Source organism: Rhea americana, unplaced genomic scaffold (genome assembly GCF_003343005.1).
Source record: "Rhea americana isolate MKP2758 unplaced genomic scaffold, rheAme1 scaffold_38, whole genome shotgun sequence".
Lineage (NCBI taxonomy): Eukaryota > Metazoa > Chordata > Aves > Rheiformes > Rheidae > Rhea > Rhea americana.
In genome coordinates, this window is record NW_028186512.1 from 2,406,198 (window position 1) to 2,418,858 (window position 12,661).

Here is a 12,661-nt window from a genome sequence, read left to right on the forward strand (position 1 = left end):
AGTGTCGATTCAGCTCTTAGTGCCTCTTCCCTTCCTGAACATTTTTCCTTCTTCTTCTATGCCTATATTTCTTCACAAACATACCTACGTTTTAGTCTAGGCCTCCCCCTATATTGGGAATGATTCCCTGAAGCAATTCTTAATGCTTTTACTTCTTCTCTTTCCAGTCTTTATGATCTATTTAAGAAGTGACATTTGCAAAAAGATAAATGATTATGAATAGATAGGCTGTGGGCCAGACAGATATGGCATATATTATTTATTTCAAAATATGTTTTAAAATTCTGCAGAACCTTCAAGTGTACGGATTAACTGTTGCCTCCTTGTTCCTGCTTGTCTGCTGTTTGGGGTGTTTACTTGTTACCTTTTAAGAATACTCTGAGTAGGAGCCTTCTGTGCCTAGTGGGCTCTGTGAACCAGTGATTCTAGCAGACACAGAAAGCAAATACAAAAATTCTCATGTAAGATTTTTCTTAATGCTAGCTTCCAAAAAACTTGAGTAAAGCTCTGTTATTTGACGTTAAATGAAAAGCAGGGGACAACYGCTTTTTTGTTTGATTGTCTTTCACTTGGGCTGAAAAAAAGAAAGAAAACATCCTTTTAGATGATGGTAGGCAAGTTTGGGATTTATTGTTTGAACAATTAAATTTTGTGCTAGCTGAAAGAAAAATTATTCATAAATATTTGGCTAAAGAATAGTCCTGGCTTAGAGAAGTTCTGGGTGAATTTTGTGAATTAGTATGCATTAAATGCCAGAATACTTTTATTGAGCAATAATAAAATATTGAAGTCTGATGGAAGGATGATGGGGAATTACTATTTGTAGCTATGAAACTGATGCATGTCATGTTAACTCCCAACCCAAACAACTCATTTTAAGATTTACTCTCATGAAACTTAAAATCCTGTRTTTTATCCAATCACCAGCTTTAAATCTGTTCCTTGTCAGTGAACAAAACAAATCCTTTTGCTTGCGTCTGCCTGGGGGATGTGGAAAGCTGAGGTGGTCCTGTGTGATTAAATTAGATGAAAGACTTGCCTTCTACCGCTGAGACACAAAGTCTAATCAAGTGAAATGAGTTTTGAGATCTCAGCTCATTTCCTTGGGGAATATCAGCTTACATTACAGAGTCACAACACCTAATTCATCACAGTTGATGTGGATTTTCCTCAGGAGAGGACCTGAAACTGGGCAGCATGGGACTCAATCACTAGTCTCCTAGGGAGAGGTAGCTCAGTAGAGTTAAGATACAGCACAATGAAGTGAGAGTTTTAATATGTATATAWTTTTAAATATTGATCTATACTTCTGTGTATCATGTGTTTTAAAAGAGAGGGTCTTAAATCCAAAACTGGGAAAGCTAGAGATTTTAAAAAAGTAATAATTTGTAGCGAGTATTGTTTATAAAATAATCCATGTATAGACACTAAAGAACCTACCCAGTGAAAAGCAAAGCGGAACTTCTTTTTGCCGCTTAATTTCCGCAGTGCTGAATGAACTTGATGTACAAGAAGTAAAGAGTATTCTGCTTCCTTAACTAACAGGCAATTATTTTTATTTCTTCCAGGGCATTGTTATAACTCCACTGCTGCTTCTACTTTTTGTAAGTATCTTGATCTTGAAACRTCTCTCCTTTTACTGGGTAAACTTGTACCATTAGATGCTATATTTAAGACAGCGGTTTGGATGATTTCACAGTGCTTAAATACTGAGACAAATTATCTGGTCRATATGTGAAGTAAACTTCATGCAGAGCCGTAAAAGTGTGTCACTGTGAATGCAAACACTAGCTGCATTTTTTGCTAAGAGGACTGAAACCTGTTGTTTTTGCAGCATCATAAAACCACATGCTGTTAGACTGGGCCAAATACAAGCTCTTGCCATGTAAGATGTTCAATCGGTTGATTAGGAGATCTCTTGGAGAGCACGTATGTGCAAGAGTCAGGAAAGATCATAAGGATCTGAAATGGATAGCAGCGAGGTGGAGGGAGCCCTGTTTCAATGAATGAAGCCTCGCTCCTGGGCAACTAAGCCCATGGGTATTTTTGTGGTAGAGGTTTGTGAGATATTGGAAGGAGGAAGACAAATTACTGGAGCCACTGTGCACCATTGATAAGATGTTGGTTCGTTCTTGTTAGATCAAGACTTTCTCAGCTGTTAGTTTTCAGTCAGGGCCTTGCTTCCTTACGGTTCTGGGTGAAGACAAAGTTTTAGCTTTGTGTTTTGTAGTGGTAATGGATATTAGTCAGTATATAATGAAAAGACTTTAACAGACAGTTAATGATTCTTTTAGTGTGCCATGTCATTTAGYAAGGGTTGATGCTTATGGAGAATTTGCCAGCAAATATGGTGCAAGTTACTAGGGACCACAGTTTTGTGAAGAGCAGGGGAATAGGCTGAGGCACTTTTATGGTTTCGAGAGAAGCAGCATATATACTAGATACATATATGTATGTGAGTGTGTTTCTGTGTGTATGTAAAACATTTAACAGTGTATACTGTACTGAGATATGTAGTACTGTGAGAGTGGGTGTAACAATGTCAACTACTGTTTCACTCAGTAAAACTGCCTGGGAAGACTTTTATTTTACTTTATTTTGATTTTATTCTAACAAATTATATTTCCACTGGTACAACTATATTTATGCAAAAACTGCTTTGACCATGTATATACCAATATACACCAACAGAGCTTCCCTGATATAGCTGGGACTATAGATTCTCAGTAGGTTTAAAAAGATACCTGTTGTAAGGAAAATGACTATTTTGTTTTTCTTCCACTGAAGAAATTGATTCCAGATGGTCTACCTCAGTATTTTCTTCTCTTCTTCTTTCCTGTATGGAATATGTTTCTTCCAGAGGCCTGTGCTTTGTTTCTGGGTGCTGAAACTTCAGCTCTTTTTACTGTTGCTTACTGGCAACTTTCATCCCACTCTACAACACTGAGCTATGGTGCTCTATTTAGCTAACCCTATGAAAAGACTATTTTTTGTCCTCCCCCGAAAGGTAATGATGAAGTATTCTGTCCCATAAATAGCAGTTTTCACTGTTATTTATTCTTACAAAGGTGGTAACTTTTTGTGTGTGTGCAGGGAAAATGGTAAGGCATAAAATAGACCTCTGTCTTTCCTACCGAACCTGGAGACACTTGTATAATAAGTGGAGCCACTTCAAAATGCATTTGTCCTGCTGTCTGTAGCATGACTCTGAGCTGTTCTTTCTAAAGTAAATATGTGAATTATTTTTTTCATCTGAGTGATAAACAGTTAAATGAGTCTGCATGAGAAAAAAGTTACAAAAGCTGCAGCTTCTGTCTTTTGTCACAAAGCCCAATATTTGGGGACTCCTCTTGAGGTATATAAACATTTAAATGTCCTTGATATCTTTGCTAGGGATTCARCATATGAGGACCAGCCCTTCTTGTCAGACCAGCAGTCTGTCTTGCCAGCCTAAGGTTCATCTTCTCCAAGAGTTCATTTTACCTACAGCAAATACCTGGGAAAGCAAGCTAAATGTGCTTGTCCCACTGTATTCTCCTCATACACTGGCTATCGGTGGTTTGATCTTTCTGAGCTTGGAAGTTGCAACTGTGTCTTTGGGTTTAGTAGCCTGCAGTGGACCTTTTTCTGTGAACRTGTTTAATTTTCCTTTGAGGTTTCCTTGTTGCATCTGGTCTCCACAACATGTAGTGGTATTGAGCACACAATTCACACACTTTTTTGTTTGTTTTAAACTTGCTGCTTGATCATTTCATGTGGTGCTGCCTRGTTACTGTGGAATGAGAAACACTGAAGATTTTGTTTCTTATTTCTGTGCAATTCATCAGTTACTTATCCAGTCTCGTTTTACTGCTTAATTAATTTAGGGTGGAATTTTCACATTTCAGGATGGGGAAAAAAACAAAAACAAAAACACYCTCCTATTTACCTCAACAGTACCTGAGTTGGGCTTCTGAATACTTTGAAGTCAATGCCTTTAGCAATCTTTGTTTTCCATGTATTTCATACTCAGTAGTTTAACCCTCCCCCCCGCCAAAAAAAAACTCTTTAAAAAAAAGTCAGTAGTTCAAAAAAAAAGAAAAAAAAAAAGAAAAAGAAAAAGAAAAGAAAAAAGAAAAAAAAAAGAAAAGAAAAGAAAAAGAAAAAACACACTTCCACAGTCACACTGCAATAGTCAGAGTGCCATACTGGATTAGTGTTGCTATTGGTGAAGCTTCTTATATTCAGTGCATATAATACTCTTACTGTTGCTAGAATATAATAAATTATTGTCCATTAGCTTGTTCTTTTTCTTATATAGCTTAATCTGGGGCAGTGGCTATGGTTTAAATTTTGCCCCATATGCTCCAGACAATATTATGTTCCAAACTGCCTTTGCTGTTTGTAAATGCCTGGTAATGTAAATATGAGTGGCTAAACAAAGATAATAAAGACATGTTGAAGCTTATAATAAATTATTTGCATTAAATGTATAATTTATTATGTTAAATGAACGATGTTAAATATGTGATTGTCAATTACATTTCTGAGAAGTATATTGTTACTGTGAAACTTACAGTATAAAGGTTGCCAGACAAAACATTCTGAGAGGTAATGATTGACTTAGTGAAACCTTAGATATTGTGCACTTAATTACCGGGCTGTATCCTTGTGAGAACACTTAGACTTTAAAGAATAGCAGCATTCACTGAAGCGATCTGATTAACATTCTACCCAATTAGAAGCTATTGAATCTTGGCTTCTAGGTGCATTAATCTACAATATCATCATCCTCATGTTAATCCTTAGTATTAACAGTCAATAGGTTGTATTCCCAGCTAAGGTGTTACAGATGGGCAATGTACCATAAACTATATATAACTGATTAGGGTTCATGTATATGATAAGCAGAAATGCTGCAACATAAGGTACTGTAAGGTTTGTCAGCTGCTAGTTGGCRTGATGTTATTCTGTTTGCATTTCTTTGCAGCAGCCAACAATATTTCTTTAATGATGATAATCTGTCAACCACAGCATTCAGAGAAGGATGCTGTCCGTCTTCCTCTTGTCAGGTTGGATACTTAGCTGAAACCAGTGATAACAGACTAATTACGAAGATTTTTAAAGCAGCGGACTAATTTTTTTGTTTTATCTTCTTAAAAAGCATTTGGGGAAAAAAAGACTCAAATAACTAGAAACTACAGCATAGAATAAATTTTACTTTTGGAAATATCTATATTGATATTGGTAAATAATGGTTATGAATAGRGTAAGTAATGTTTGAGGAATTTAGTCGTTTATGTATGAAACTGTACTGTGCATCTTCAGTTATCATATGATATTGTATGTTCAGTTTAGTTATTTCCTTTTGTAATTTAATAACATTTCCCCTTTATTAATAACCTTTCATCAATAAAAGCTTGTGCAGTGCCTTACAAGCTTTACAGTCCAGTAGTTTAAATTGTTGCCTGTACTGGCACCTCTTTTTGGCAATCTTAARAGCCCACTGTTACTGAACTAGATTACCATGGGAGGTGACAAAGTATTCATTGAACTAACAGAGAGAGCTGAGGTGAGAGAAACGGGCCCAAATCTGACACCTCTGCTTTCGGTAGACAACATTGTATTTCTTGACCTAATCCAACCGACTTTCAGAGTAAACTCCTGAAGAATARATGCAAAAGAGTCTGAAGCCCACCCTGATGTGGGGCTGACACACAGGCTAACTCTCATCCRCTTGCGGGTATTTGTTTAGGATTTGAACTCAAAAGTATGCTGCACCTGGGCACATTTACGTTACTAAAAGACAGCTAAACAAAAGGTTCCATCATGTTGTGACGATGRTAATGGCTTTAATAACCTCGAGATGTCAGTGCCTTTTTAGAACTGTCTCATCTGAAAGACAGAACTTCAGGAACATTGCACTCAGCAACAGTTTTAACTATGTTATCTTTCGTCCRTCTCCTGAGATTGTTACTGTAGGTAGCATGAAAAACAGAAATATGTACGAATGCAGGTTTACTGTTGCTCAGAGCTTTCATGTACCTTTTGTATTGCCCCAGGGTGGAGAGAAGCCTAGGGCATCTGCGAGGTCCTGTCTCTTGGATTTGCTCTGGGAGCAGAGTGAGCAGAGCTGTATTAGTACTGTGAAGAGCGTGCAGGGTGACCTTTCGCGTGGGAAAGTGTTTCTATCCTTTTCCAGCCCTACTAGTGAGTTGCCTTCTCTCTCCTTGAATGGAGCTGAGCACATGGATTGGCAGTTGTTATCAAGCCACACAAGTGTACGATTTCACTGACTRTTTCATATCAAAATATGAGAAGTTTTCTGCGTGTTTACCAGAGCCAAATGTGATACTGTAGTTTTCATGGTGCAGTATCCCAACTCTGCCATCTTCTTATAGTACTACTACTGCTGAGTTTCTGTCTCACCATACTACTGTGGAGAGTCAATGGCTGACAGATGTGGTCTCTTCAGTTGTTGGAAGCACAGTCAATTAGCTGTCAAAGCAGCAAACTCAAGGTGTATGAATCCATGCGCCTGTATTGAAAGCCATCAAAGAAAATGTTAGAAATAAGTATGTGTTTTACGTTTTTATTTACTTTACATACTTCAGAAGTATGCCTGCAAACAAGTTAACATGGAATAGTAAAGAGCCAATGCAAAATTCGTGTGTGTTTTAAAAAATACACTTGGATAAAACTGCATGCAACTGTCAYGCATTGCTTCCATGTTTGCTGTTCTACCGAAGATGATTACCATGACATATATGCCAAAATGGAAGCTTCTTCCTAATGCTTTATCAGCTTGCTCCTTTTCTTGATTTATTCAGTGATGTTTTTTCCTCTGGTGCCCCCTCAAGTTTCTGAATTTTATAGCAGATGTTTTGATGATGGCATTGTAAATAATGATGTCATARGTACTAGAAAGTGGCATTGCTGAAGGAATTCAGGAGTAGTCAAATGAAGGAAAGACTGTGCAAGTATCTCAGAGAAAATAACTGATGAATAAGAACATGAAGGAAACAAGATATTGACAGACATACTGAAATTAAATTTTTTCCCATTTTCACAGTTTTTAAATTAAAACATTGGGTTTCAAATTTGTGATTTTCTCAATTTTTTTGCCAAGTCTTCTCCAATACCATGCTACTTTATTTCAAGTAAATACTTTTATTAAAAAGATGCAGTCAAGTTTTTTTTTTAAGAAAAAAAAGAAAAGAAAAAGAAAAGGTTTCTGTACACTGTTTTGCTTTTCCTCTCAAGCCCTCTGTAAATGAGTGTTGATACCAGTCAACTGAGGAATGAATTGTTAAATATGCAAATATTTTAATAGCTGGAAAGCTTTGGACCTTGATAAGGAAGTTGCAGCTAATGGATTTCACTACTATGTGACAAAAGGCTGATTACAGAGAGTGTTTGTGTACAGGGAGGGAGCAGCATAGTGCATTAGCTGTTAACGGATCAGCTCATTCATGTGAAAGTTTTAAAGTGCATCCTTGTTTCTACATGGTTATTTACCTTGCCATTTCCCTTCTCTTTAATCATTAGGAAGAAAAAAATATAGTGAATCTGATCCAAACCCATTACAATTGACAAGAGCTTTTCAACCACTGTTGTGAAATTTTGGTTTAAACATCTTATAGCTTTGTCAAATTAAGCTTTTTATGGCTTTGCTGTATAAAATTACATAGAAATTACACTAAGAGAATAATAGATGTCCCCTCTTCCTGAAACACATACACATTGTAAATTTGCCCAGGCARAAGGCTCCAAAATATGTAACATTTCTGTGGAGGACCTTCTTTTCTACTTGATTTTACTCCTGAAATCATCTAGTCCTCCTTYTTTTCATGCTGTGCAATCCATCTCAAAACTGAATGTACTTCCARTGTGTACAGATTTTTCATCCCCCCCAACAATGCTAAAAATTGTTTCTCTGAGTAGAAACCTTCTTATTTCCAGCTGATCAGTATTTACCCATTTGCCCTTCCTCCCCCAGTGCTATCACACAGATGAAGAGCATGTCTTCTCTGGAGTCCGTCTCCCTTACTCATACATAGTGTGCAGTCCTATCACTTTTCCAGGATACCATTCTGCTAGATTAAGTAAACCATGCATTTCTAATCTTTGCTCATAAAACAACCTTCATTCTCAGGTGTTTTCTGCGCCTGACCCAGATTTGATTCTTTTTTCGACTCAGATAATCAGAATTGCACACAGTAGCTCRGTACTCTTCATAACAGCTTATCCAGTCTTGTACAGTGTCACCAATATCCCCTATCTTGATTGATCTRTTTCTTCTGGAGTGTCACAGCTGCCTTTTTTCTTGGATGCCTAATATTCATGGTTCTTAATTATCCTGTAGTTTACTAATCTGTTGGTTTTCAAATAGTGACTCCAAGTTCCTAGAAGAGTTTTGGGGTACTAGTCCTTAAGCCTCAGCTCTCCAAAGGAATTAACTATCCAATTCCCATTTAGGTACTTTTGGTTTGTACGTTTGATACTTGTACTTTTGACTAACTCTTGAGATTATTGTCCTATGGTAAAGTGGAATACTAGCTCCAGTGTAGTTCAGATTTAAAATGCCTATGGATATTTTTTATAGATCCAGGAAATACTTTAAAATGGCAAGTATGTTTTGGTTGGCTTGGATTTTAATGTGTCCCAGAATGGGATTAAGAATCTGTGATCACTTCAACAAGAGAATCCCAAAATATACCCTCTACCCAGAAAATCTACCCTCTACCAGAAAAAAAGCACTTTAAAAGATGACTGATTCTGCCAGCTTTTCTTTTCTATGAATCTGATTATGAAACTTCATTTTTTGGGGAAACAAAACTGGAGGGTATATGCAGACAGCTAACTTTTTTTTTTTTTTTTAATGTTTGTGCCAAGTCATTTTCCATGGCCACAGAGGCATGCAAGAGATGCAAGAGTTGGCAAAATATACCGTAAGACCAGAGCATATCTTTGCTTTTCTCTAGCAGAACTAGAGACGTGTCTGTCTTTACTTTTTAGAAATAGCAATGAAAGATCTTTTTGTTAAAACATGCTATTGCCAAACCATTGAATATATCTGTTGTACCTTTAGCTCCTTTCTCTGACACAAGAGACAGCTTACAGTTTTTGATAGGCAGAATTAAAAGCTTTATTTTAAAATTAAAATACATTATTTCTGATACCTCTGGTTATGCATGTGCTAGGAAATAGAGGCCTATTTGTTTCTGAATGCCACACTCTTTTTCTTGCTTTTTTAAGCAGGTTTTGGAACTGCAATATTGCTGATTTGCACAGGATTCAATTAAACGTTTGTCATGAGAAATTGGCTAAYCTTTGAGAAGGTTGAAGAGCAGGTGATATTGAGCGTAATGATGGTTATTGATGGTTTGACTTGATTGCCCCTTTCAGAAGTTTTGATTAGGTCCCCATTGCCAAACAAGGCTGGATTCTTAGTTTAATCTGCAGCCTAAGTCAAAAGACTTGAYTGCGGCAATCAATCCAGCAGGTATGAACTAATTCTTAGTGCCTAGCTAAACTTAAAGCCTAGTCACCATAGTTTTCTCTGCCTTTGAAGGCCAGCCCTCAGTGGCTTTGTGAAGTGAGAATAAAGGGCTATAAATAACCTTTCAAGCCTGTTGGTCTCTATCAAGGCTACTTMTTCAAGGAGAAGTAGCAATACAGTAGCAGAAAACTATTCTGCTACCTCCCTTTGCCACCTACTCTGTCATCCTTTGTGCTTTTCTTCCCTCCTTTTTTATTTCCTTGTTCTCTTACTGGAAGCTCCATCCTCAGGGATGTGCCTCCCCTTTCCTTTCCTCTCCTGCTGTCAGCACCCGTTAGAGGCAGACAGTTCCAGGACCACTGACTCTTGATCAACCTCTGGGACTAACCTCTTTTCGTGGCTTCTTTTCCTTGTTTACAGAGATACCTAAACACTCTGGCTGTGAATGCCTTTAAAGCAGTGGAGTAGGAAGAAGCATCCTAGTGACCTGTTAGCTCTCTTCAGACTGTCGTGAAATGTTATGCAGGAAYGACTATTTAATCTCTCTTGACCTCCATCTACAATTTCTGTGATAAGAACAAATTAAAGACCTAAGGCCAGAGAAGCTGATATTTTCAAGGAGAAAAATGATGATTGTTTTGCCTTTTTTTTTTTCTTGGTAGATGATTAATAAAGAGTTTACCTTGCTATGTTCTTACTGAAACATCTTCAGATATTTTTCATAGACATCTACACTGGAGACAGGGAAAGATAGCAAGAGTCTTTATTAGACCTGCTTTTTTTTTTTTTTTTTTTTTTTTTTCTTTTTGTGAGAGAGAGCTGACTTGTCCTTTTCTACCTGTGTGTGTGTTTGGTTTTTTTGCATGCTTGATCAGATCAGAGGAACTTCTTTGCTTAAACTTGGTCTTCCAAGCTCTACGTCCTACTTGAAATCTAGGGAAGGGCAATGCCAAACTCTTGGGTGCTGTCAGCCCTGTTCATGCAGAGTAGTCAAAGATGCTTCCTACTTCTCAGAGCCTGAACATTGTTGCTGTAATTATATTGTACTTTTGCAAAGCAATTCTGTTTGTTAAGTACTTGAGTTACCTTTACCCAGTCATTGTGGTGTGCTGTGTATGTGTGACTGGGTTATGTCACATACCAAAATGACAAGATAAGGGTAATGGAAGGAGTCAAAGCAGAGATTTATTCAGCTGGTCACCCATGTTTGTTGGCTTCCATATTGTACTGCATCCCATCTGTATTTTTTTTTTAAGCATCACCTTCCACTTCTCTTCTGTGACGGGACTGYCATCCTGGCAGGACGTAAGGGGATGAGCGTGTGGGCTGGTCCTGGCAGACCTCTTCGGCAGCAGAATCCAAGCTGGATGAGAGTAAGATAAAGCAACAGGAAGCAGGGAGGCAGCGACAATGAAACACTGAAGACTAAATTAAAAAAGACAAGTATCAGTGTAGCCTGACCTGAAGGTGAAAAAGAAAAGCTTAAATTAGAGATCTCACATAAGAGAACAGCCAGTGACCCTCCCACTCACTTCAGTCCTCTTTTCACCCCCACCTCACTTCTCCTCTCTGCTGAGGCCTGGCTGTGCTTAACAAATGGCACGGCTGAAGTTGACTAATGATGTATTAGGGTGCAAAGGCAGAGTCTGAGGAAACACGTTAATTATAAGAAAATGCTGCAAGAGTAAGGCCCCAAAGGACAGCTGCCTCTGAAGTGGACTCAATATAGGTAACACATGTGGCGTTGGATTATAATTTGGTATGACTGGTAGGAGGTGTGTTTATTCTGAATCAGTGGTGGTTGCAGATATGGGAACATCCTTGGGGAAGAACCCCCCGCTTTGATACCTACCCAGGCGGTCAGAAAGATGAGAATGGAGCATCTGGCTTGTGGAAGCAGTTTAGGCACAGAAGTGGAATTGTCTTATTTTTATGCAAGGAAGATACTTTTTCTACCACAACCAGTTAAACACACCCTATCAATTAAGGATAAGCCAGTGTTTCTACCATAAACTTATAAACAAATCCACTAAATAATTTGTCAAGTATTTTCAAAACAGACAGTCTCTTGAGAAGAGAGGTCTAGAATTATAGTAGCAAGAATGCTGCAGGTCCAGTTTAAAGCACTGCATTGGTGACTGCGTGATGACTGAACTGTTTGGAAAGATTTGCCTGGAATTCACTTTCGTTACAGCTAAATTCAGGAAGCACTTGCAGAAGATGCAGTTCTTGCTCATGTGAATTGCCCAACAGAAATAACTGGGATTATTTAAGTGAAACGTGCCTGTTTCTTTCTATTAGAAAGAGTTTTCATGGTCTTTGTTTGGATTTAGTTAGTATAGTAAGTCTGCTGCTATCCAGAACAGTGCATACCAGTCACATTTATACCAAGCTTTTCTATTAAAAAAAAAAGTTCTAAAATGAACCTAAACAAGTACTTTTTGAAAACAGTGGAATGAAAATTTTATTTTTCATTAAATACTGCATTTTTATCTTCCATAAGATATTCTAGTCTTTTTTTTTAACGGTTATAAATAAGCAGTTTGATTCTTTGAGATTTCTACACCTGTTCTTACAACTTTTTCTTCTGTTTTTGTTTTCCTATGAAGAAAGGTTCATTTTTAGGCATGGAGACATGTTAAAGAGGACAGCCAAATATAATCAGATATTTATCGTAATGCTATATTATTTTGTTATGATGAAAAATATGTAGGGTTTTCTTTTTGTTTTCAATCGTTCCATGCCAGTAAATGGGGCACACAACTTAGCTTGATCGAACTAAAACCTGAACAAAATTGTAGTTATTCATGCAGAGAGAAATATTTGAATTTGCAAACACRTTGAAAGGTTTGGGTAATGGTTTATTGAACTTTTTTTGTTTTCTCTATTCCGACATTCTCACTACTCTTTCATACTCATGCCCAAGTGTGATGTAGCAGAGTATTAGGACTTGTGAATACCCAGAGAGAAGCTAGTTTCACTCTTTTGTGTAGAAAATAAGGGAGGTGCTGGAGACTGGCAGAAGAATAAGATTCTCAACTGTTCAGTTAAAACAGGATCAAAAATAGCATGATCATAGGATCATCCAAAAGAGGAGTCATACTAGGAGCAGCAAAACTTCTTAGAGACCTTTCCTTAGAGAATGAGAGAGTTTTTTTCCCCTGCAAAGCAGAAGTAGCC

General features: G+C 37.5%; 1 protein-coding gene across 1 annotated transcript in view; it reads left to right on the forward strand.

The window, feature by feature from the left end:
• The window catches only part of SLC10A7 (solute carrier family 10 member 7), a 155,929-nt gene that overhangs the window by 99,351 nt on the left and 43,917 nt on the right, over nt 1–12,661 (forward strand). Inside the window, exon 7 of the mRNA XM_085313148.1 lies at nt 1,569–1,604. Within this exon, the coding sequence (XP_085169274.1) occupies nt 1,569–1,604 (36 nt within the window). The remainder of the gene's footprint in view (nt 1–1,568; nt 1,605–12,661) is intronic.